Source organism: Sycon ciliatum, chromosome 1, assembly GCF_964019385.1.
Source record: "Sycon ciliatum chromosome 1, ocSycCili1.1, whole genome shotgun sequence".
Lineage (NCBI taxonomy): Eukaryota > Metazoa > Porifera > Calcarea > Leucosolenida > Sycettidae > Sycon > Sycon ciliatum.
In genome coordinates this window covers 40,899,336-40,925,521 of record NC_088643.1, presented here as the reverse complement: position 1 = coordinate 40,925,521, position 26,186 = coordinate 40,899,336, and the positions used below count along the sequence as shown (strand labels likewise).

Below are 26,186 nucleotides of genomic sequence, written 5' to 3'. Positions count from 1 at the left end.
GTAGTCTTCTGGGTGCTGAGTCGAATGGTCTTGGTCCGAGGAAGCTGCGACGCTCCCTTCCTACTTGAATCCCAATCGAACTCGCGCACTTCCACCGAAACTGGGTGACTGCGCCCTACTAGATGGGGATTTGTATGCAAAATGTCACTAAAAGCGCCATTTCGTTCTTATAAAAGCACGGATGACCGCGATTGGCCCATATGTTGTAGTCTTTTGGACGCTGAGTCGACTGGTTTTGGTCCGAAAAGGCTGCGATGCAGCGTTCCTCCTTTATTCCCAATCGAACATGGTTGAACAAGCGGTCACGTGCTCCTGGGTGCCCAAATCACCTGGTCACCGCGCCAGCAGGCGACAACTTTCACACCAAGGTTCAACTCGAGTTCAACTCGAGTGACAGGACTGCACCCAAAAAAGGTCAAACAGGCTAGTAAGTTGTACCCTGCAGGCACGGTGACCAGCTGACTGGTGTACGCAGGAGCACGTGACCGCTTCTTCAACCATGTTCGATTGGGAATAAAGGAGGAACGCTGCATCGCAGCCTTTTCGGACCAAAACCAGTCGACTCAGCGTCCAAAAGACTACAACATATGGGCCAATCGCGGTCATCCGTGCTTTTATAAGAACGAAATGGCGCTTTTAGTGACATTTTGCATACAAATCCCCATCTAGTAGGGCGCAGTCACCCAGTTTCGGTGGAAGTGCGCGAGTTCGATTGGGATTCAAGTAGGAAGGGAGCGCCGCAGCTTCCTCGGACCAAGACCATTCGACTCAGCACCCAGAAGACTACAACTGGTGAAAATTTGATTTTAGGGTATACTTCCCCTTTAATCGCGTGTTGTCGAATCCCAGCTGAACCACAGAATACTAGAAAAGCCCGAGTTGTAGCGACGCCTTTCCATGTAGATCTACCGGTAGTTCTGCATAGAAATTAGAAACTGCAGCGGAAACAGCGACCACCTGCGTTGCGCAAATCAGCGACCGACTTTTAGATGCTTATAGTACTAGTGTGCCAAATGCCATTATCCGACAGGCATACAGCGACCACAACTGAAATAAAAAGTGACATTGACGGACTCAGTGCAGGGTGCACTGCGCTGAGCCAAGGCTGAAGCCTTTTCTGTTCAGAAACATGTATGTCTATGAACAGTACATGTTTGTGCACATGCACACGCGCATGCACACACGCGCACGCACACACACACACACACACACACACACACACACACACACACACACACACACACACACACACACGTGTAAATGACTGTACATACTCGAAACCATAGAAAATAGTTCACACTGCGATAGTGACGTGCAGGCGATCAGTTCATTTCAAGAGAATGCTGCTGATTAGGAAATCTGGCTGTGGAATTCGGTGAAGTCAATGTAGCCAAGGCAGGTTAGGATAAAGAAAAAAGTACCTAATATCTAGCATTAGGTAAGGATGTATATTGGTTGTTACACAGTCAGTGTATAAAGTGGCTGTTAGAGAATAATGACAGTATGCTGTTTTCATGAGTTTCATGCTACTTGCCTATTACATGTATGGGCAACCACATGGTGGCATGGTAGGCTCTGGACATGCTGGACGTAAATTGTCATGCATATGCACACACACACACACACACACACACACACACACACACACACACACACACACACACACACACACACACACACACACACACACACACACACACACACACACACACACACACACACACACACACACACACACAGTGATACACACACGCGCGCACACGCGCGCACACACACACACACACACACACACACACACACACACACACGGTGACACATGCACACACACACGCACGCACACACATGCATATATGCATGGTATACATGCACACATACATGCGCGCAAAAGGGATAGGAGTGGCGGGGGCGCAGAGAGATGCAGCGAGAAGATGCAGCAGGTTGCCAGGAGACAACCGCATTACTGCTATGTACAAAGAAAGAAGATATTTACAACAGAAGTATAACACAATAACCGACAACAACATGCTGCTGCTGTAGCTACATAGTGAGCGACTAAGAACATCATAGCATACCGGTTCCCGTGCATGGAGCTGTAGAGATGTCCATACAGACTGGTAGGTTTGTTGCCTTTTGCCGGGTGCACAGCGCAGTGTACTATACTGCCTTAGTTCCCAGGATAAAGAGACTAGGCTTTCGTACTTGGTGTGTCAGCAAGGCTCAGTCTCTTGAGACCAGGATCGATATTTTCAACAAGCTCGTCATCAACGCCCGTGACATCGAAGTCCTCATCGTCTTCGCTAGACAAAACCAAAACACGCCGCCTGCTTGATTTAGGCTTTCGAGTGATTTCGGGCGAGGAGTTGTTCCCTGTTGCCGCGCGGGTTTGGGCCGGTTTCCTGTGAGATGCCAATGGCGATTCATGGACGTTGTCGGACGCTCTCCTGACAGTGCGCCGCTGCGTACGCCTTGTTTTCGATGATGCCGGGGGTACTCTGGGCGTAGTGCCATCTACAAGCGATACATGTACAGACAAACACACAGCACAGCTGTGGTAAGCAACCATGCAGTGTAGCAAGAGATCGCCCGTGTTTAGAGACCGGGTCTTCTCACACCCCACGCCACGCCATGCATGCCCCAGCGTACACTCAGATTCGCACAGAAAACGTAAAGCAGTGTTCTGTGCACCATGGGGTGATCGCAAAAGCCTGGAAAAGGCAGCTTTGACTGGTTGCGAAAAAGTATTAAAAAACTGACAGCATCGGTGTCTGTTCACTTGCCGGCTGTCATGTTCATGGAGGGGCAAGAATATGTTCCACATACACTCGGTGGTACGACAATTTTTGTTGGAAATCAAAGTTGCTTGACACCATCTGCAAAGTCAAGATTCTAAAAGAGGCGTACACCACAGGATATTAAAATTGTCGTACCACTGAGTGTATGGGGAACATATTCTTGTCCCTCCATGAAAATGACAGCCAGCAAGTAAACAGACACCGCAGCGCACACTGTCCACGTCACTGTTCTCCCAGAAGTGTTGCCCATCGCAAAGCCACGAGGCAAAGTCTTGCCATACAGTGAGAGACTTCGTAGGCCTTTTAAGTTTCAACAGCAAGAAAAACCCTGAAAAAGGCTTCAGACATGACTCTGATCAGTACAGTGAATATCAGTCGGGCGCCGAAGAACGGAGAGTCGAAGAACGAACAGACTAGGATTTCACCAAGCACAGCATACCGATGTAAACATGGTGACTCAACTGTGCATAGACTGTAGTACATGAAAAATAAGAACGGCCTAGGCTAGGAGGCTGACCCACAGTTCTTCGGCATCCAATAGTACGGTAGCCTAGTGTAGGGCGTTACATGAAGAACAACTGAAAACTACGGCGGTTATGGTGCTTACCTGGCTCTTGCACCTCTTTTAAGACGGTGCTTTTGTTGGATGCAGCGGCGGCAGCAGCTGACTTAGACGAGTGTGAACTGGCTTTTACAGCAGTTTCCTCATCCTGTGCAGCCTTGTCATGGCATTCAACAAGCTTAGATTCCAGCTCATCAACGACCACCTAGAGAGAATGCACAAAGGACAAGATCCAAGTTTAGTTATTTAAAAGGATTCGTTCACCTGGGACTGGCCTGAGCTGGCTACAACAGAATGTTATTACTTGCGATTAATGTCAACGCAATGCTTTGGAAGCATACGTGTACGAGGTGAAGAGCAATTTACGGACATTTTGAGTGCACTAATTTTTCGTAGCGAGTAGAGCAAGTCACTCGAGTGGATGAAGTGTTTTCCTGCTGTAGTTGACAGCTGGTTAGTGGTAGTTTCTCCTGGTGTCGGTGCCTTGATGACAGCCTTTGCTTGTGCAGCATTTCGAAGTGTTTTTTTTTTTTGGTACGGTGTCGCATTAGAGTAATAATAAAAAGTAAAATATTACGCAATGGACACATCGTTGCCTTCCCCACCCTCCACTCCTCGTTGCCTTCCCCACCCTCCACTCCAGTCGCGGAGAGCTCTTCTGATGCTCATCACATTTCTCCTCCCTGTGTGAAGACTTCTGCAGTGTCCCCACAATTTCCCCCGGCATCCCAGTGTTGCCACATCATTATAGCCAAATATCAGTAGGATGAAAATAAATATATGCATCGTCCGGGGGCTTTGCCCCCGCCCCCCCCCCCCCTTTATAATAACCCCAATATACACACACACACACACACATACAGCGCAAAGCAACCTTTCACGGCTTTGCGTGAGACGGCTGAGTTTGCCGATTTTCCCCAGACAGCTGATTATTCGCTTAGCGCCTTGGGAGAGAGCTATAGAAACACTCACGAAGAGCAGTAAAAGCCAAAAATGTGGACCATGATTTCTAAACCAAGCACAAGGTCAAACTTGGACACTTTCATGGCTGTAATCGGCAGGGGAAGGCCAATTGTCGGCAGGTCATAACAGGCCTCAAAAATCGGCAGGATCCTGACATGTCGGCAGGTGTGGCAACACAGCATCCCCATGTTCTGGGGCTGCTGGTATCGCTCGATTTGGGAGAGGTCAAGGCCAGCAAAAAGCCCTGCTCGCTGTGAGAGCCTACTATCCGCTAGTGATGCAATGGATGGCGTTTTCTTGGAACAAAAGAGAGCTGAGATGCAGAGGTAGGTGCTGTGCACAACATATAATCCACTCTCCCTACTACTACACAGAAGTACATGGCATCTATATTTTCACGAATATTGCTTTGGCGAACGAACGAATATTCTTGGAAGCTCAGGGCCCTACGCTATGCGTTTTGCCTAGCTCATCATTAGGGCTGAAACAATTATACCGATAACTCGCATATCGATTGTTAAGAGTGCAATCGATAATCGTTAGTGTTTAAAACGAGTGCTAACGATTTTTTATGCATGTATATGAGTGACAGTATTCTAACCCTTGCACTCCATCCAATAGTGAATACGAGTACGTGTACAATCATGTACTTTCAAGCGCAGTCAAATTGATTTGTGGTTTTGAAAGAGATCGGAAGAGAATACTCTTTGTCTTTTCAGTTCATTTGCGGGAAAGGTCAGAGATAAGAGCAGTTGCCGGAGGGTGATGACAAGGTTCTTCGCTCTAGAAACAACATGAAACTCTCTAGGTCATGTTGATAAACCAGCCAGATGTCTACAGATGTCAACAGTGCGGTGCCACAAATTTCTAACGTAGCAAAGGTATCGTGGAATTTTTTTCATAAACTGGTGTTCGAGGTACACGGGTAGAGCCAACAAGAAATCGATAAAACCAATATATCGATCGTTAATGATATTGGTTGATCGTTAAGAGTTATTGAATGATCGTTTCAGCCCTACTCATCATGCATGTTATTAGAACTGATGGAAATGTTTTTTTCTTCCATTGATTGGATACATCATTGTCGTTTACCACCTAAGTCCTAAATGACCTAGGCCAAAAAAGCATAGGGATGTTAAAAAAATTTCATTTCTCCTATTTTTTTTTCAAGGCATACTGTAACCTGAGAGTCGAACCCGCACTATCGACCTGCATACATTCCCCCGATACACTTTGCATACATACTCATTCATCCAAGCTGCTTCACGTTATGGTCTTGCATTTGAAAGCCCCATTTGAATTTTGGGGCCAGCTGTCTTTGATGGTATGGTGCGGTACGGTACAGGTACGGGATAGCGCCAGGCATGCCGACGGCACAAACAAACAAACACGGAATTAAAGCTGTGTGGACCTGGCTAGCGCCAGACGTTACTGAAGTAACGTCTTTTGCATAGCTACGGGAATTAAAACCAACATTCATGCTGCATACGATCACATGCATTATCATTGGCCACTTAATAGTACTTGGGAAGAGCAGAAATGACCAAAAAACAAGCTTCACAGGTTTCAGAACATAATTTCTACACTATTTTCCTCCACACTGCTCAGGAGATCAAAGTTGGAGCTGGATAATACAACCGTACAGTGCGAACGTTCGAATTTTCAAATATTCTCTCCGGTATCAATATTCTACAGGGTTCTAGCCAAAGGGGGGGGGGGGGGGGGAAGCGCCATCCTACTGTAATGGAGCCCCCTGCTGCGAAAAAGTGGCACCCTCCTACTCATTTGCCGATTTTGTGTGTTTTCATGCCATTTAATGAAAATGCAGCCGATAGTCAGTAACAGAGGGTTCATAAAGGCACACTTGTCTCGGGTGAAGCCGGTGGTTCGCTCCTGTACGTTGCATGGCAATACAATTTTGGAAAATGAAAAAGAGAAGTGCTAGTGGCATATGTACTGTGGTACATAACATTCAGTAGCCATACTACTACTCCCCGGCCCGTCGTGTTGCCAACACTGTCTTGCAGCTGGACTTGAAGTGGCGAGAGCTAGAGTGTCAGACTCACTGTGGCAGGACGATTCGTCTACTCGATCGTGGATGGCGGTGTTGACACGTGGGGCATGGCTTTTTTTGTTTGTTTGCCTAACCGAACTTTTTATGGCTGGTTGTTTCCTTCACTAACTTTTTTTTCTTTGTGGGCATTCTTCCCTTCTGTCAACGCTGGGGGATTGAAGTGAAGAACCAAACGCGTCTAGAGATGGATCGTGCCCGATGATCCACACGTTCTCATCTGGGAGACTGGTATAAAGTTGTTGCAGGTGCAAGTGGTGTCTAACCCAAGCAACAGGACTCCGACCGAACAACTGGGGCCAAGTTGCTGCTCAAGGTCTTGTGAAGTGTGGCATTGCTGTTCACAACCCAACATTCAATTCCGAAAAGCCAAATGACACCATATGCACCGCGACGGACCCTGATATGATCTTTGAATTGAATCAAACTGGCTTTATTCTCGATCAGACCGATGACAGCCGCGGTCCTACAGAAGAGACAATGGTCCTGGATGCGAATGATGATGGAGAGTGTGGTGCGAATAGGTCAAATGTGCACTGTGACTGGCAGCTCATGAATGGAGAGTCTCAGCCTGGATATGCCACTCCGCCAACTAAAAGTGTCCAACTTGCTCTCATGATGAACCAGCCGCTTTCAACCATCATGGATCCGGAGACTGGCAAAGGGAAACCTTGTCAGTTCTACCCACAACATTCCGGCGACTTTTCGTATGATCTCACCCCGCTGTGGCTGAAGGAGGTTGTTGTTCCCTGCTTACCCAAGAAGGATGGCAAGAGAGCATACGGCCTCCGTAATGGATAAGGTGCCCACACCGCTATGCCAATGATTCACGCGGCAGATGAAGTTGGCTGCGACCTTCAACCATGAGTGCCCCGTACGAGCCACGTTTCCCAGGTGGCTGATGTTGCCAACTTCCCCAGCTTCAAACGGGAGGCCAAGCATGTATCAGAAACGGAAGGAGCAAGAGACATTGAGGAAAGAGCACCCTGCAAAGAAGTTGTAGAAGAAGCAGGGCCAAGCTGAGCTGCATCAGGTAGTTGTGAAGGAAGCTGCTGGGATCCTTTACAAGTGGTGACAGCATGGTCTGAAGGTGGCTATAGGCAAGCTTCAGAAGAAACACGTGAGCGCCCTTGATAATGCTGGCACAAACATCGGGTAGCAAAGGTGATGAGACAAACGAAGTGCTTGTCTCTGCGATGGAGAAAAGGCTCCTGCCTCAAGGCGATGCCAAGTCTGCACCAGATGCTCTGATTCATCTCACGTCCCTGGTGGCACTGTTTATCGCTGTCGAAGCTTGATTTAGATTGCCAAATCTATTTAATATGTATTGCCCTATTGAGCTTTCACAGGATTTTTTTACTGATATCGATAACCCAAACAACGGTGCTTATGTCAAGAGGTGGATCTGGATATTACAAGTCCCACCGCTTTTCATCGCCGATAGCTAAGGAATCTGCTCGGAATTAATCCTACTATCATCTCAAACACTGATCTATACGCCAGGTGTCAGGCAGTGCCGGTTTCCCGGATGATTCGGAAACGCTGTATGTCCATGCTGGGACATGTGCTTCGACTGGATGACGATACCCCTCCACGAAAAGCAATGGAGAGCTATCTGGCGCATACCGGGCCAGGCAAGAGGGGCCGACCACTCACCACCCTCGCTACAACAATTAACACAGGACCTGGCAGGGAAGGATATTGCCATGGCGAATACGAAAGATTTGCAGAACTTGAGGGAGATGGCTGGCGATAAGCGTGCCTGGAGCCAGTTGTGGACGTGAACGATAGGGCATTAGTTTGTAGAACTCCACTCCATGATCACCAGCTGTGTTCAATATTCAACAATAGAATTTCATTTCTATCAAACCAGCCGTGTTTTAATATTTTAATATTTACATATTTAAATTTTACCGCTAGCTCATTACGATAAGCTTCTCGGCAATCAGAAATGCAGAAGCGGAACGAGGTATTACTTTTGCTACACAAAATATTTTATCTCTATTACGCAAACCTGTACAATAATAATAATAATAATAATAATGCCCGCTATTATTGCAAAATGAATAGCTTGGAACTGCCCACTTTTCTGTTGCAGATACAGGTCTACCCTCGTCAGTAGATAACACCGGGGATTTCAAATTGTTTGTCCCATAACGAGTATTATCTACAATCCAGACGTGAATGCAAGTGTTTCAGGCGTCAGGGGATTTTTGATCATTGTCTACTAATGAGGTTACCGTATTATCTCGAATATAAGCACGGTCCTTTATTTTTTCAATGTACCTCCGCCCTGTGCTATTAATGGAGACGTTCCTTTATTGGAGACTGTTCCATTATTATTTCAACCTCATTTCAGAGGCATGTTGCCATGCCAAATTCATGTCAGACACACACATTTCAGGGTTTTTTCCGCCGGTACTGCATTCTAGAGATAATACGGTACATGCATTTTACCAGGTACCGATAGACAGTGTGCTTATAATGGAGACTGAGCACTTTATTTTTTGAATGCCGCCCCAAGGTGTTCTATTATTGGAGACGTGCTATTATTGGAGACTGTGCTTATATTAGAGATAATACGGTACTCAGGTTAGTCTTGTATCCGATGTCGAAATAACGAGGGTAGACCTGTATACAACTGGCCTGGTATGTTCAACGAAGACTTGCTGTGTGGACCTGTGTTATGGAGTGTTATTGACTGAATGAGAGCATTCCGGACTTGGAACACTCCAAGCTGCACGTATGAGTACATGTAGATGTGCATTGCACTTCAGGTGCTGTATAGTCTTGGAACCGGAAGCTTATCAAACAAATGTCTTCCTATCAAGTCTATGGTATCACAGCATGAGCAAAGGCAGCATATTTGGAAAGATGAACGATTATGCCATATGAGAAATAGAAAATGACCTAAAAACATTTGAAACTTGAAACCAGCAGGACTCTTTTTATTTCCATATCCAGAAATTGCTATTCACCTCGTACAAGTACATGTCCGTTACCTACGACAAGTAACAAACGATAGGCTGCAAGACAAACAACTTACAAGGAGCAGGACTTACTTTTTGGTCAGCTTTGAGTGCTTTCCGTGTCTTGTTGATAATGGACATGAAGTCAGAAAACACCTCGCTGCTAGCAAGTTTGTTCTGGAAGCAGCCGAAGTTCTCCATCAGTCGCCGGATACCCTTCTCGCTGTACGACAATAGCGACAGGCAGAACGACAGATCGCGATACTGCCGCTCCACGGTCATGGAGCGGAACCTATGGCAGAGCTTCTCCACCAAACTTTCACACTGGCGATCCTTTTGAATGAAGGAGAATAAATACCTGTTCAGAACAACACGCACACGCACGTGTTCACACACGCATGTACAAGCACACACACACACACACACACACACACACACACACACACACACACACACACACACACACACACACACACACACACACACACACACACACACACACATGCACACACATGCACTGAGGAAATTAGCATTCAGCAGCATAACTAGTAACACAGTGAACTATATTTGGCAGTCTTTCAAGAACCCTTACCCATCAACCCATTTTGCAAGGTTGAAAAATTATTGCACATACGCATACGCTTGTACTAGTACACCAAACACACAGTGCAGAACTGCAACTGCCCTCTTCAGCATATCAAATCTGTATCTATCGTGCTGGTTCACGAAGGCACAACCAATGATGGCCCCTGCCAACTTGCAGCTGCAATGATATCCACTACCACCTAGCATCTGATCACCCCCCCCCCCCCCCCCCCTTGAGCGGTACATGTAGGATGGCTTTACAGAAGAAGTGGTGGCCAGTGACACATGACCTAATCAATGTACAGTATTAGCACCACCACGTTCTAGTGCACAGTCTAGTGTTCGTACAGCTCGTACCGGGTATATTCGCATGCGTATAGGGTTTGATTTTTATTTGTTCCAGTGTGGTCAAGGATAAAGCAGTGGTGACAAGGAATATATCGAATGCTCGTTTGTTGGGTCGATAAGAGCGGGCAAACAAATAAATAATCCAATTCGAATATCCGTTTCGTGCCCACTGGCCAAGCACTGTGTGTGTGTGTGTGTGTGTGTGTGTGTGTGTGTGTGTGTGTGTGTGTGTGTGTGTGTGTGTGTGTGTGTGTGTGTGTGTGTGTGTGTGCATATACACACCATGTGAAAACTCGAGCATGAATGCCCATAGACGGTCGGCCGCATGAGATTTGAGATGAAGTCTGTGTTAGTGGCAGCACCAAGCGTTATGTTCAGCCAAAAATAACTATTCTTGAACGTATCATAGATTGCCACTGCCTTGTGATGGTTCGATCTGCCGACTCTTACGATGAATACAGAGCCTGTTTTAATTAAACCGTACAGTGCATTGGAAAAAATATTCGTTCTTCCAAAAACGAAAGGAACATTCCAACAATAGATTTTAGCATTCGTTCACCACTAGAAAAAACACACTGGTCGAAATTTTTCTTTCTTCGGAAATGCCACAAACACTGACTTCATGATCTGACGGAAGGCCTTCGCGTCAACTCCAACTTTCACATCTGATAGACGGCTGATGATGTCAGGCAGAATGTTGTAAATGGCATTACCCTGGAATGCATAGAAAATGTAGACACACATGCGTGCACGCACACACAAATGCACACACACACACACACACACACACACACACACACACACACACATCACGTGACACACACACAGTACATGACGCACACACGCACGCACAGACACACACACGCACACACACACACACGCACAGACACACACATTCATAACTACAGTGCATACATACAAAGGTGCGATGACTACTGCTAGTACTGGCTAATACCTGTAATGTTCATGATCGCCGCCTTAGAAAGTCCTCCGTGAGATCTGAGAGTCAAACGACTTGTCTCAGCGTACATACATTCAATTACTAGTACAGGTAGACTCCCTTTAATTCGAACCTCAAATTGCCAGGCCCTAACTTCGAATTATCCGGAACTTCTAATTATCCAAATGCAGCCCCATGCAATGATATGTATGTCAAAATGCTTGAAATCGCATGCTGAATATTTTTTGCCTATTTTTATTTGCATCAACGAAACATAGGTGGTCGTACCGGTTATGTACAACGGATCATCAAAACACTGGATCGACAAAAAATCATTTGACATTATCTTCATCTTCTAGTGAAGAAGTTGTCAGTCACTGCAGCTTTCCTGAAACATATTTCAACGGAAAAGAACTGCTCTGCCTAATCCGCGTCATGAAAGGCCGTCGGACACCAGCACGTCGTTCTGAAGAACCGAAGTGGAGCATAGGCATAGACAATATTTACAACAATAGTGTTGTTGTGCGCCAACATCTCCGCGCACGAGCTGGCGCGGCAAGCAAGGCCATCGAGATCCGCGAAGAGAATCAGCCACCAGGAAGAAGTCGTCTTCAATCAAACCTTTGCAATTTGCCTCGCACGGGCTTGAATCAAATTTCGAGAGAAGGTGGGTTTCTTGAACGCTATAGTCGATCCTGCAGCGGACCATCGATCGATTTTTGAGCTACTCTTGGCTAGAGAAGGAGAAAAGAATGAACTTCGAATTACAAGGATAGCAACTCAATCTCACTTCGAAATAAGCGTTCAAAAGACATAGCTAATGTACTGCAAACAGCTCTTCTGTACGAAGACTGGGTTCGAATTATCCAACCGGCGCACTTTTCGTACTTCGAATTATGCATTCGATTTTGACTTGAAGTGACTTGCAGAAGATCGGTACAACGAAAAAGTTCGAATTACGCGGAATGTTCGAATTATACCGTATTCGAATTAGAGGGAGTCTACCTGTACAAGTAATCCTGTCAGTAGCCCAGTACTTCTCCATGAGCAGATATTTCTACACACCAGACCACCATGATCACCATTCATAGCCATCATGGTCACCATGGTCACCATTCATAGCCATCCTGGTCACCATGGTCACCATGTAACATTACACACAGAATGGATGACTACAAGCGTGTACAGGATTCTATGGATACCGATAGAAAATGGAGTTAGTACATCACTCCACAGCAACGTGATCGTGAAGAATGTGTTCCGCATTCACCAGTGAGTTTTTCACATTGCTCAAAGATCAACAAAATGCCAGGGCGATGCACATGTCTTGCCTAGGCTGGATGGGAAGACTGAAGACAAAAAGCAATGGGAATACTGCTCACCTTCCTTGCCAGCTCCATGAAGAAAAGCTTTGCCAAATTAGAAATTTGCTCATTCTCGTCCTCTAAGCACAATGCCATTTCGCTAATTTGACCCTGAAGCCAGCAGTGGAAAATAATTTAAAACACACATACACACGCACACACACACACACAACATTGCATCGCTCATCATAATCATGTCCAATGAACACCATTGTGTGGTGTGCAAGAACTAGTTGGTCAGCAAAACAAGAAGACGGAGAGAAAGAAGGAAAGAAAGAGAGAGAGAGGCATGGGATGAAGGAGGTGGTGGTGGCAGTGGCGGCGGCGGCGGAGGAGGAGGGTAGAGAGTAGAGGAGCAAGAGGAAGATGGGGAGGAGGGTGAGGATGAGGGTAGAGGAGAGGGAAAAGAAGGAGAGGCAGTAAGAACACTTGATGGTACATCCACTCCAAGCACAGAGACAGAATGCACATGCAAACCATACAGCTCCTCATACAGGCGTACACCTAAGTGCATTGCATCCCACAATTCTCTCTCCGGCCGTATTCACAGCTACAGTACCGTGAGGAAATGATAAAGGTTGCAAGTGCAGTGGAACGAACCTTGGTCTACTGCGGCATAACCATACAAGAGTATTGGATGCGTGTTGGTGGATAAAAGAAAGAACAGAATGTGATAAAGAGCTAACCTTGACTTTGACCATGTCGTTCAGAATCAAATGAGTCAACACCATAACCGTGTGCTTACGAACATGCGCTGATGTGTCGCGCAGCCTGCAATGACATACAAATAGAGACAAACAGACGCATGCAGCACACATGTCCAGCACAGGAAAACAGCTTCAACATGGACCGCATGCACGTAGTTCACAATGAACGTACGAGTATCTGCGATGGAAATAGCTGCGAAGAGTACGAGGTGCAAGATGTCAGTGCCACTAGCAAACCATACCACAAGAGTACTGTAATTTCACAAACTTTCGGTGTATTTTTTATTTTCGGTTCTTTCCGTGCACCCGTTTCATACCTAAATTTCCGATGGCCGCACAGGCACTGACATACATCATCCAATAAGGAACGGCTTCTCTGTATCCATATTTCTGTTCAACTAACCTGGTGCTTTGCCCTCACACCTAAAATGTTGATCACCTAAACTTGTGAAACTAGAGTAAGTGCAAAACATCAGTACCATTAGCAAATCATACTACATGCACTCAAGTACACATATTCTGATATTCATGTACTCACAACACAGCTGGCACGAAGGACTCTTTCATGCGGATGTGTCTTTGCCCTAGAACCCACTCGCTGCTTCCTACTAGTGCTGTTTTTGCTGTGTACTGTAAAAGCAGAATTTTTTGGCGGTGTTATGTTTTCGGTATTCTCCAAAATCGGCGGTTCGGTGGAGGGAATTTTTTCGGTAAACTCGTTTTCCAGGTAAGTATACTGTTCGTGCGTTTTATTTTCGGTAAAAATTTCGGCACCGGAAATTACCGAAAATTTCTGCTTTTACAGTATTGTGACTACAGTCCTGCACTTGCAGCTGGCAAGATTGCACCTAAGAACTAGATGGGAGTCGAAAGCAGGCGGATCTTGCACCCGGAGTGGATGTAGTGGTTGTCGTCGATCAAGCCACTCTGGGAGGCAGATAGCCTCTGTCGCATATCAAGTTTGTGAATCTGGGCCAAGATGGTCAAGTTGACATGTAGTCTCCATGTGTACACAGTGTCTCTGTCTGTGCTCTTGCTTCCTTTGCATTTCAACCAGAGAATGTTCTTGTCTCCTATTTCCCCCAATTTGTCATCATTTTTGCTTGTTGCTGGAAATGCAAAAATGGCTTGCTGCCTCTACACATTTTATCATCAACTGGAAAAGTATCAAACCAGTCGAGTCTACTAACTGTTTTCTGTATAGCACCAGCCAACCTCTGATAAGAAGCACACTCGTGTGAAACAGGAAAAGATACTTGAAGTATCCAAGCAAGCTGGGTTTTTTTTTACGGAGGGCAATCTGTGCGCGTGCGTCGATGAAAGACTAAGTACCAGTAACTTAGGCAGTAAGTAGGTACTGAGCAGGGCATGTACTATGCGAGTTCCACTGCATCACTGTAAGCAATAAGCACACCATGGCAGCAGGCCGAAAGGAAAACCTTACCTGGCATAAAGGTTTGGAGTCCACGGCTCGATCAGATTAGGAAATCGGAATGTCAAATCACCAGCTGCGATGATGCTATTGGCACGAATGACAGCCTCCGGTGACTACATGATAACACCCGTATGTACACACAGACACAGACACACACAGACACACACACAAAACTTAGCACAATATGGATAATAAAGGGGCAACGTGTTTTTAGGAGGTTGTAAATTGTGACGGGTTCTTGCAGTGCCTGCCTTCCTATCGTCCAAATGAAGAATTTGAATCTGTGACTGTGGTGTGTAGGTTGAATGTGCATGATACAGTGTTGCATTGAGTCTTTGGAAGTGATTGCGCACAACGCTCGTGGATTAGTCTAGCTGTTCAGCTACAGTGTTTTTCCAAACTCCAGAGATTATTATTGTCTACGTATATTTTATAGCGCTGACCGAGTACATTTATATGAACAGACCTTCTCCATGACGGTGAAAAACAGTCTTAGATGTTCCTCGCACACATCAGCACTGAAACAGTAACAAAACACAATATACACACACAGCAGCAGCAGCAGCAACATATTGCAAAATAGTTAGGGCGATTGCAGAAAACAGGACCACTGCGCTGACATGTTCTCAAGTGCAAATCTCTAATACAGCTGTTGCTTAGCTGAGGTAGATCCCCCACGTTCATACAGACAGCTGTTGCTCAGCTAAGTTAGTGCTCCAACGCATACACTGTCCACACGGACAGCAAGAGTTCCGACTAGCCCATGTGCTTGTGAAGGTTCGCAAGTCCACTAGCCTGAACTACGAGTATACCTGACAAGTGGTGTGAACACAAAGGATCGATTGATTTTGCGGGATCCAGTGGATCTTGGATTCGGACCTGGATCAGACCAAATGGTCATAGGCCCGTGCTACTGTTCTGGCATCGCTGGTGTACAATGTCATGTTCCAATGGCTAGCTACACGGTGGTCTACAGGCGTGTGTAACAACACACCTACACTAGTCACCTACACCTGGTACTCACCTGACTAGCATGAACTTGGAGAGGGTGAGTGCGGCGGCCGTCTGCAGGCGTGTGTCCGGGAACATGGCCGGATTGGTGCAGATGTAGACGAGCAGTGGGCGTACACGTGACAGCATGGCACGCTCTCCACACACCAGCTGCCCGTCGCACACACGCCGTATTGCCTCAGCCTCGGCATCGTCAGCAGTGGCACCACTCAAGCCCATCTCCTCCTCGGCCGTGGTGGCTTCTGCTGCCGTGGAGAAGGATGACTAGAAACATGCAAATGCAGCAAAAATAGCAAGTGCTACTAAAGCTATTGGCAATGAAAAAAGAAATTCAATGCACTGTAGATCATTCACAATGCACACACACACACACACACACACACACACACACACACACACACACACACACACACACACACACACACACACACACACACACACACACACACACACAAACGAATACACACACGAGTACAAATGTCTTGTTCTTTTTCGTTATCTGAGTTTCAAGAATGACAGCGGCAAGGGACAAAAACAAAAACAAGTACGGCAGGGCCAGGACCTCAGTTGATTCTTTTGTCCCTCGTCAGTGTGGCAACATGACTGTGCAGTTGAGTGTTGATTCTCTCCAGGTAATTTCTCAATTGGTTTGATTTTGCTTTCCAGAATGGAGTTCAGAAAGAACGTTTGAGTGAACTTTCTCACACATGTTGTCTTCGTTTTTGCACACTCTGGAAATAAAAATTTGGACAGCGTGTATACCTCACTACATCCCTGCCCCGCTAGCTGCATTGTGCAAGTACAGGTTGGGGTCAAGGATAACACAAGGCCAAGCATAGCCGGTGCTTACCTTAGATAACTCAAGACCTGGCGAAACACTCTTGTCGACATCGTTCTTTGCAGCGGCTTTCTTCTCTTCTTCGTCTCCTTCCTTTTGGAGACGCCGTCGCTTGAGTTCATTCAATAAAGAATACTCCAAATGGACAAGTTGTTTCAGTGCAACGTGTCCAGCAAATGCTGTGAAGCGTGCCAGACCAAGGGAGGAACACTGAAGGAGTTTGGTGGAGGCTAGAGTCTCCTTGGTTAGTAGGGATTCACTGCTGTCATCCTCTGTGATCGATGTCAGACAAAGACATGTGTGCGAGCAAACACACACACACATGCACACACATGCACACACATGCGCACACACATGCACACACACACACACACACACACACACACACACACACACACACACACACACACACACACACACACACACACACACACACACAGTGGGCACATGCAGAACAGATGATGATAACTAACACACCTGACATGAACACACATTCAGCCACACCGTTCTCCGACCAAATGGTAAACGGGCTACTACTAAAAGCACAATGTGATGTGAAGTCGCCTGTATACTTTTTTCTGAACTAAATGGGTGCGCCACGACCTACATAAATTAATTCAATCATTGTGCGCTCGGTTTATCCCTTCTCCATTGCAGGATATGAGTTATTGTGCACTGGACCAGAACATGCAGTAGTGTTACGAAAGCCGCAGTAGCACAGTCACGATGACATCACTTTAGCAGCCATGATGACATCACTTTAGCAGCCATGATGACATCACTTTAGCAGCCATCATGTCACCACTAAAGAAGCCATGGTGAAATCATCATACCTCGTTGTGAAGACTCCGCAAGGGGAGCACCGAGAGAGAAGTCGAGCTGGGATGCATTCGGTGATTCCAAACCGTCCAGGGCTGCACCGACAACTTGTGTAGATATTGCATTGAGTATGCGTCCGCTGAGGTGATCTGGCTGCTCAGCCAGTGCATAGATAGCACTGACGGCATGCTCTGCCATGCTTATCCAGCCGTCACAGGCGCATTCGTTTACGCCTGCAAGTGTCAACACAAAGAGGTACACGGGAAGAAAGCAAACACTATGTACTGAGTGTGTTGTACACATGGAAATATAGTACAATGAGCTCTCTGGATATCACTGAGTCCTTGGTGTTCCTACAGTGGACAAACGAGGTCAGAACTAGGTGAGAGTCCAGCAGAAATCTACGATCAAAAAGAAGTTCACAGACTACGCATGACCTTGGTTGGTTGTGCAAGTCTTCACACTGCATTTGAGGTGGTTGCTCCAGCAGTGCTGGCGCCATCACAACTACACCTTGAGTACAAAGTATGTGGCTTTGTAAAGTACAGATCTGCACGGCCGATGGCAGTGTGTCACACTGAAGTTCCACTGTAAGTTATTACTAGGGGTGTACATGCTATTCCAACATAGCCTTCAGGCTCTCTTGTCCCCACACGGTAGAAGTTCTGAATCTTACTGGACACCAGTATGGAGTGAAGGCACTGGAAAATCTTGTGTGCGGCCGGGTAACGCATGGGCTTGGCAAACGTGCCCTTTCTCTGCACGATAAAGTCAAGAAACAAACACACAACAGGTCCTTACACGGTCGCAGTACACTCTGCTCTCTGAATGACAATGTGCAAGGCAGTACTATAGTATTTGCTGTGCACTGGTCAACACATGTAATAATGTTATGCCATACTGAGGGCACAAGCCAGGATATATAACACAAAATGCACACGAGTCACAGAGCACCACACGTCTGGTAAGTTGTAACTAAGAGTTTCATGCCATATCCTGCTGGCAATCTTCAGACAACTGAACACAAAATGCATACACATGGACACACAAAATAAAATACACGCACACACACACACACGCACACACACGCACATATACACATACACGTACACACATACATACACATATGCACACACATGCACACACATGCACACACATGCACACACACACACACACACACACACACACACACACACACACACACACACACACACACACACACACACACATGGACAAACAGATCACAATACCTTGGCAACAGGCACCAGTTTGACAAGTGCCTGGCATGCGTTGGATACTTTCGTGCAGTCCACGTTACCAGCGCTGTTAGGGGTAAGGGTGTGTTCTATCAGAATGTCGAGGTTGTTCCGGACAATGGCTGGCTCATGCCTAAGAGTAATACAATAAAAGATAGAGTACCCAGGCCACACAGGCATTGCTCACAATCATGCAAGGGTCATAGCAGCAAGTCCGGCTGATTAGCCATGTGTCGCACATCTTTTCAGTAAATCAACAAACAAAAAACCCTGATAATTACGATACAAGCTGGATCGACATTTGTGTACACTTTATTCATGTAATGTAAAACTGTGGAGACAATATGCAATAAAACGATGAAAATGTGAAGAAATGGTGTAGAGAAAAATGAAGATTCAAACAAGTTTCGTACAACACTCATCAGGAATCTTCGAATCTTCAGAATTCATAAAAAATCAATTTAAATCGTAACGTTTGGGGCAGCTTCCTTCACAGCAGGGTAACACATTTGCCAGTACTGACTGGACTGGGCCATCCTGACTGGGGACCCACTGCTGCTGGCACAGAAAAAGGCACAGCAGAGTGTGACATGAGGGGACTACCCATCAGATGCTACATGTATACTTAGCTACAGTCAAAGTGGATCCAATAATTTGACCCAGACATCGTTATTTGTTGACTTTTGACGCCCACAGTTTCAGGCCCTGCTGGCTGCTATTTCCTCACTTTCAGGCCCTGTTGGCTGCTACGCCCTCACTTGACAGGTACCAGTGCCACAAAAAGAGTGATGCACGCCCAGATCCCGTGCAGATCTATTGAAAGAAACTAGTTAGCAGTGCAGCTTACCCAGCAGCCATGGCCAGTAATAGCAGCGCTACACGCGAATCATTCACACTGACCGACGATGACTGCAAGCAAAGGGGACAGAGTACAGACAACAAGCCTGAAACTCTGAAAATAATCGCACATGGAAGGGAAGTCTTTGGATAGTAAATCTCGCTCCAATTCACAACGATAACGTGACGGGTACATGTACTTACAAATTGAAGTTACAATGCAAGGAACTACTCAGCGTACCTTGCAAGGAAACAGGTGTAACACAATTCCAGCCCAGGCAGGCACCCAGAATGTAACTGCATTACTGTAAACAGGTGTAACACAATTCCAGCCCAGGCACCCAGAATGTAACTGCATTACTGTAATGTCTCTAGAATCTGCTGTATACAGCATGATCATGATGATAAAATCTAGTTTGTGCATCCATTTGGGTGCGGCAACAGCTTGTCTTTAGCTTATTTTGTGCTGAGTGCTACATGTAGCTTGTTAGTTCACATCATGGGGAACAAGTTCTTTCTTACGGGTATGATCCCCATGATCCCCAACAAGTTCTTTCTAAGGGCCTGGTCACACATGCATTGGGGTTTCGCTTCGGCGACGAGGTTCAGCGGCAGCGAGCCTGGTGTCGCTCCAGCGAAACCACGTGTGTGTGGTCACACATGCAAACAGGGCACAACTCCTACTTTGGCGGAAAATGAGAGTAAAGTGGACTGTGGTACATACGGTACGGAGAATAGACGAGGTCTCGACTATCTTCCACGCATTTTTGTTGCATGGACATCATACGCATACAAATTTCTCGTAGCAAGTCCATATACAGCAGACCGTGGTGTTTTCCGCGGAAGCGAATCCGCAGAAGCGACAGTCTCGCTTCGAAAATTTTGGCGGAAGCGGATTGGAGTTTCCGCTGAAGCGGAAGTTCCGCTTTTCGCCGTTGCCATGCCATTTTTCGCTCCTGCGACCTTGCTGAAGCGTATACGCTACTTTCGAGTGCATGTGTGACCGGGCCCTTATGATCTCCATCTTGGAAACATCTTGGGAACGAGCTACAGATCAGGGAGCGTGCTTTGGTTATAATTATCGGACAGATTGCATGTGTCCACTATTTCAATACTAAGAGAAGCTAGCAACAACCTCGGTCATTATAAAACTATCAGTAACTCCACCACTCCACTCCGAGTGGGTCAGAAGAGAGTGCGTGTTGTGGAGTTTCAATAACACTTCAAGCATTACGTCCACTTTATCTGATCGTAACCCTGGTGTCCTTTGACCGATTTCGGTGATATTGGGCTTTCTGGAAAGCTCTTGGCCAAAGGGACACAGCGATAGCCAGCAATCCATCAGTAGAACCGCTGGACCAGCGCCGCAGCGTGATTTGGTGCTCCAGAGCCAGCATGGCAAGCGCCTAACTCAAATTGTCTGCCATTTCAACAAATAGCATCGCAGATTGCTCAATATTTTTACATGAGAGCTGGGAAACATGCCTTTGCGATGATGTGAACTAACCGTCGCTGCGTGGGTCGTGAGTCAGGAAAACTCCAAAAATGAGTTAACATAACTCCGCTCTCCGACCTCAGATCGCCTTCGGGTTTTTTTCGAGCCAATAGCGGAGAACATTCTAATGCCGGTAGACCTTTCGATCTTCCAATTTGGCCAAGGGACAGCCGAGTTACACCAGGTTGCGCTTTGAAACTTATGCGCTGAACACTGGTACAGATAAATCGGTGAGAGTGGTACAAATATGGTCAAAAAAGACATGGACACTATACTACCTTGCATGGCGAATACTAGACATGAAAATGCGGTGTGCAACAGAAAATTGTCTGATCATGGATAAACCTCACCTTTCCCGATACTTTGTCCCAAAGAACATTCAAAACTCCAACTGGCAGAGAGTTAGACTTCATCCACTCCATGATCTTATCAGTGTGTACCAAAACATGCAAAGGCACACACACACGTACACACACATACACACAGACACACACAGGCACGCTCACATATGCACATGCACATGCACACGCACACACCCACACATCCACATAGAGGTTAGGCTTCAGTCCTGGCAATTTATATCAGTGTGTCGGCAGTTTAGCTTGCCTTACACAAACTTTTCTAACTGTTGCAGTGGAGACTATTGACTTATCTTGCTACAAGAATGCGTTCCATGCAAAAATAATAATATTATGTTGACATGGCTGGCAAGTACTTGTAATGTACATGTAGTTTTTGTCATCAAACTGATCAACACCTGAGTGGAAAGAACTGTGGCAGTGTCCAGAGGTATGCTACTATGCAGGAGACCAATATGCCACCAATCACAGTAACACACTTTGTAATTGCAATAAAGTCTTTCGAAATTCAGCATGGTGGCAGCAGTGGTGTTTTACTTCAGTAGATAAGCGTCCCTGGTCTCCAGTCTCCCTCAAGCCCGGCGTTCTTCATTAGCCTCACCTCCGTGAGCATCTCCTGGTGACTACTGACATTGTCATACTGTAGCAAAAGATTTGAACTTTAGTGTGGCAGCTAGCTTTGCTTTGCTCATCAGTAGCCCTGCACTATCGCTGACTGGAACATATTGTCTGCTTACCAATGCTTCTAATGACGTCACTTCACCCAATGTCATGTCTGACGTCAGCTGAATCAAATTGTTGGCAATGGTAGCATTGAATGACCTGCAGGAAAGTATGGCGGAGTGAGAGAGAGAGAGAGAGAGAGAGAGAGAGAGATGAGGGGGAGAGAGATACAAGTACCAACATAAAAGGGTCGATACCCCAAGACATGTATGTGTGCATCGCGTCCAAGAGGGTCTGGGTCTGTACGAATAAGGATGCTTCTTCGGGTTTCCAGAAAACACAAGACTCAGCACTTGCTACGGGGACCACACATCTCAAAAAGATACATGCCTGTTGGGTGTCATGAGCTTGAATAGCGCAGTTCTGCTCAATGAAATACAATCAAGTGAGTCAGCTTTGCGCCCTGTACGAGTGAAAATCCCAGGGTTCACAAGTCTAGGGCTGCACAGCAGAGAGCCCTGAACAAGCACTGAACATTGCAACAGCTTACTTGACGCGGTGACCATTGATGTCCATAGGCTGTAGGTACAGTCGACGGTACGCCTCCACGGCAGCAGTCTTGACATTCTCCTCACTGCTCCACATCAACATGATCATCTTGCGCACGCCCTGGGACGCAGCAGCTAAGCCGAACTGATGGGCTGCCACGAAGAACTCCACGGCTTCCATGATGTCGGTGGTGGACTTTGAACCAAGTAGCTGACACAGGATTGGTATTGCATTCTGCATCTTCTCAGAGAATATCACAGCGTCCTAAGCAAATAGCAAGCATACACAAAGGTACACTTAGCAAATAGCAAGCATACACAAAGGTACACTTAGTACTACTACATGTGAACTCGCGAGTTTACACTCCACTTACGGAAAGTTGTCTACGGAGAGTACGTAGATAGGGCTCTGATAACGTAGCTGGTCCGTAAGTGGATTGGGGTACAAATTTATGACTCTCTCCCCATGTCGATCTGGTCGTACACTGCCGCATTCGGAGTTGCCAAGGGCAGCTACGTGATTTGAAAACTCTGTATGGCGGAACCCAGATGCGCATGCAGTTTACGTAAGACTTTCCGTAGATCGACTACGTTTTTTACTAACGTAATTACGTTATGCGGAACCTCTCTAATGTCACCTGCGCATGCATGTGTGCATCAGCTTTGCATCACATTGCAGTGTTGCCACATCATTATAGCCAAATATCAGTAGGATAGAAAAAACAAAATGCATCATCCGGGGACTTCGCCCCCGGACCCCTACCCTATGTAGCGACCTCGATACACACACACACGCGCGCGGCACTGATAAGAAAACTGATAAGAAAAAAATTTCACGTTTTACGTGAGACTCGGGCTGAGTTTGCCGATTTTTCTCGAGACAGATGATGATTTCGCTTAGCGCCTTAGAAGAGAGCTATGGAAACACGCGTAATGAGCAGTAAAGGCCAAAAATCTGGACCATGACTTCTAAACCACGCATAAGATCAAACTTGGACGCTTTCATGGCTGTTGTCGGCAGGAGAAGGTCAATTGTCGGCAGGTCGTGACATGCCTCAAAAATTGGCAGGCTACTGACATGTCGGCAGGTGTGGCAACACAGCATTGTGATTAGAATACTAGTAGCAGCCTGGTTGTATGAATAAACATTACGTCTAAACATGGCTTCTGTGGCCATGAGCACTGCTTTCCGGTATGCGGGAGTGAGCTGGACGTCCAGATGTCAACATGCACGCACGGACAATATGATACAGTCTACTCGCGATAAGTCACACACTTTTAACGACGTGTACTTTTGTATAATAATACTTTATGTAAGTCATGCCATCGCGATAAGTCACGCATTTTTGTCTTCAAAATCGGGCTCGCGACTTATCGAGAATAAACCGTACAACAAAGTACATTGGATACTCACAGCTAGATACTTGACGATCATAGCTTGTTTGGTGAGCTGCTCGGCGGAGATGGCCGACATAGCACCCTGCGCACACTGCTCGCCCGTGCGTGCAATCAGCTCCTCCAAGTCCACTTGCACATTACCATCCTGATCTGAACAGGCGGCTACAGCAGTATAGGGTATAGACAAAGACAATACAATCTAGTACAGAGATCTGTCTTCCAACTGACATACATCTGGTAGTCTTATGCAGCATATAAATTTATGATGAACACAGTTCAAGAGTGACAAAAGCAGGTACAGCTGCATTGGAGTATAGTCCTCCTCTCCCCCCCTGCTCTTGCAGGCAACTGTCAAATTCCGGTTTGTAGGAAATGAATGCCTGGAGTATAAGTCGCAAGGGCAACTTTGGCTCAAGTTCCGTGCAGAGTGCGGCCCTGATCCCTGAAATACGATACACTCATACAGAAGGCATAGCACACAGAAGTATCCATTAGCTAGCATAGACTACATTAGTCATAAACACTATTTACCAAGGAAGACGGTACGGAGCTTCTCGATGGCGATGCGAAGCACTTTACTCTGTGTTCCTGAACTTTCTTCGCCTTCCCTATAAAGTGCAGCAGCACAATGACAGAAAGCCAATGCAACCGTATCTTAGTTTCTCTGGAAATCACAGTAGAGAGAGTAGACAGCAGAACATTGGGCGGACACTGACAGTCACTCATCTGTGCAGGAAGTTCAGGTTCAAACATCCGCATATCTGTACCTCCTCCAATAGATGTAACAGCTGGTTTAGAGCCGTGGCACTCTGTATCCTAGTTAATTCCCGTAGCTATGCAGAAGACGTTACTTCAGTAACGTCTGGCGCTAGCCAGGGTCCACACAGCTTTAATTTGGTGTTTGTGTGTTTGTGTCACGCCTGGCGCTATCCCGTATCTGTCCCGTACCGTACCGTACTATCAAACACAGCTGGCCACGTACAGCTGGCCGCACTATTCAAATAGGGCTTTCAAACGCAAGATCATAACGTGAAGCAACTTGGAAGAATGAGTATGAATGCGAAGTGTATGGGGGAATGCATGTAGGGCGATAGTGCGGTTCGAATCCCAGGTAAGGCCACCCTTTGTTAATTCATTGTTTAACGTCCTTTTTTCCGCGAAAAGGTACGCGGGAGGGCGAAAAAAAAGCCCATTCCAAAAACTGGAAACCCCAATCAAACATTTTGACCAGTAAAGCATGTGATATATACAATATTTCTGGGTCTAACGGCACTTGCAGGCATAGAACAACACTCTTTGATGGTACATTGGAGCACATGCCTGATGAATCCAACAAAACAGGTACATAGCATGGAGTTAGCATGTCATGAATTCATTACATCTGGATTTTTACTAGGACACACACCGTACGATATTTAAAAGGCAACAAAAAAAGAAAAAGAACACAAGACAAAGGCATGCCCGGGAGGCAAGATTATAAGTTTAAGGTCATGATCGGCACACTGTGAAACTACACAATCATGTATTTACAACTTCGCATATTATTGGTACTACTACTTTCTTGTTTTTATTCCGGTCGGAGGCAAAAAGGTACGCGGGCGCGGACGTTAAACAACGAAAAAAGAAAGGGTGGCCTAATGCCTGAAAAAAAGGAAAATTGAAAAATTTATAACATCCCTATTCTTTTTTTGCCGTCATCAAGGCGGTAGATGGTGTCGTATTACCCTGTCCCGTACCTGTCCCGTACCGTACAATCAAAGACGGCTGGCCACAATGCATATTCAAATAGGGCTTTCAAATACAAGATCATAACGTGAAGCAACTTGGAAGAATGAGTATGAATGCGAAGTGTATGGGGAATGCATGTAGGGCGATAGTGCGGGTTCGAATCCCAGGTAATGCCTGAAAAAAAATAGGAAATTTGAAAAATTTATAACATCCCTATTCTTTTTTTGCCGTCATCAAGGCGGTAGATGGTGTCGTATTACCCTCGGCCGTACCTGTCCAGTACCGTACAACCAAAGACGGCTGGCCACAATGCACATTCAAATAGGGCTTTCAAATACAAGATCATAACGTGAAGCAACTTGGAAGAATTAGTATGTATGCGAAGTGTATCGGGGGATGCATGCAGGGCGATAGTGCGGGTTCGAATCCCAGGTTATGTCTAAAAACAAAAAGTAGAAATTTATAAGAATTTATAACATCCCTATGCTTTTTTTGTCT

General features: G+C 46.2%; 2 protein-coding genes across 2 annotated transcripts in view; both read right to left on the bottom strand.

Moving 5' to 3' along the window:
- The window catches only part of LOC135826013 (uncharacterized), a 69,706-nt gene that overhangs the window by 38,217 nt on the left and 5,303 nt on the right, over window positions 1-26,186 (bottom strand). The window lies entirely within an intron of this gene.
- LOC135826001 (condensin complex subunit 1-like) overlaps window positions 1,258-26,186 on the bottom strand; it is a 42,329-nt gene continuing 17,400 nt past the window's right edge. The window contains exons 16-34 of the mRNA XM_065338638.1: window positions 24,492-24,568; window positions 23,977-24,122; window positions 22,565-22,827; window positions 22,089-22,173; window positions 21,343-21,417; window positions 19,508-19,569; window positions 18,655-18,793; window positions 18,081-18,162; window positions 17,419-17,637; window positions 16,598-16,857; window positions 15,761-16,011; window positions 15,203-15,254; window positions 14,746-14,849; window positions 13,281-13,365; window positions 12,613-12,705; window positions 10,910-11,004; window positions 9,451-9,715; window positions 3,400-3,559; window positions 1,258-2,508 (exon numbers count right to left, since the gene is read on the bottom strand). Of these exons, the coding sequence (XP_065194710.1) occupies window positions 2,186-2,508; window positions 3,400-3,559; window positions 9,451-9,715; window positions 10,910-11,004; window positions 12,613-12,705; window positions 13,281-13,365; window positions 14,746-14,849; window positions 15,203-15,254; window positions 15,761-16,011; window positions 16,598-16,857; window positions 17,419-17,637; window positions 18,081-18,162; window positions 18,655-18,793; window positions 19,508-19,569; window positions 21,343-21,417; window positions 22,089-22,173; window positions 22,565-22,827; window positions 23,977-24,122; window positions 24,492-24,568 (2,836 nt within the window). The 3' untranslated portion in view covers window positions 1,258-2,185. The remainder of the gene's footprint in view (window positions 2,509-3,399; window positions 3,560-9,450; window positions 9,716-10,909; window positions 11,005-12,612; window positions 12,706-13,280; window positions 13,366-14,745; window positions 14,850-15,202; window positions 15,255-15,760; window positions 16,012-16,597; window positions 16,858-17,418; window positions 17,638-18,080; window positions 18,163-18,654; window positions 18,794-19,507; window positions 19,570-21,342; window positions 21,418-22,088; window positions 22,174-22,564; window positions 22,828-23,976; window positions 24,123-24,491; window positions 24,569-26,186) is intronic.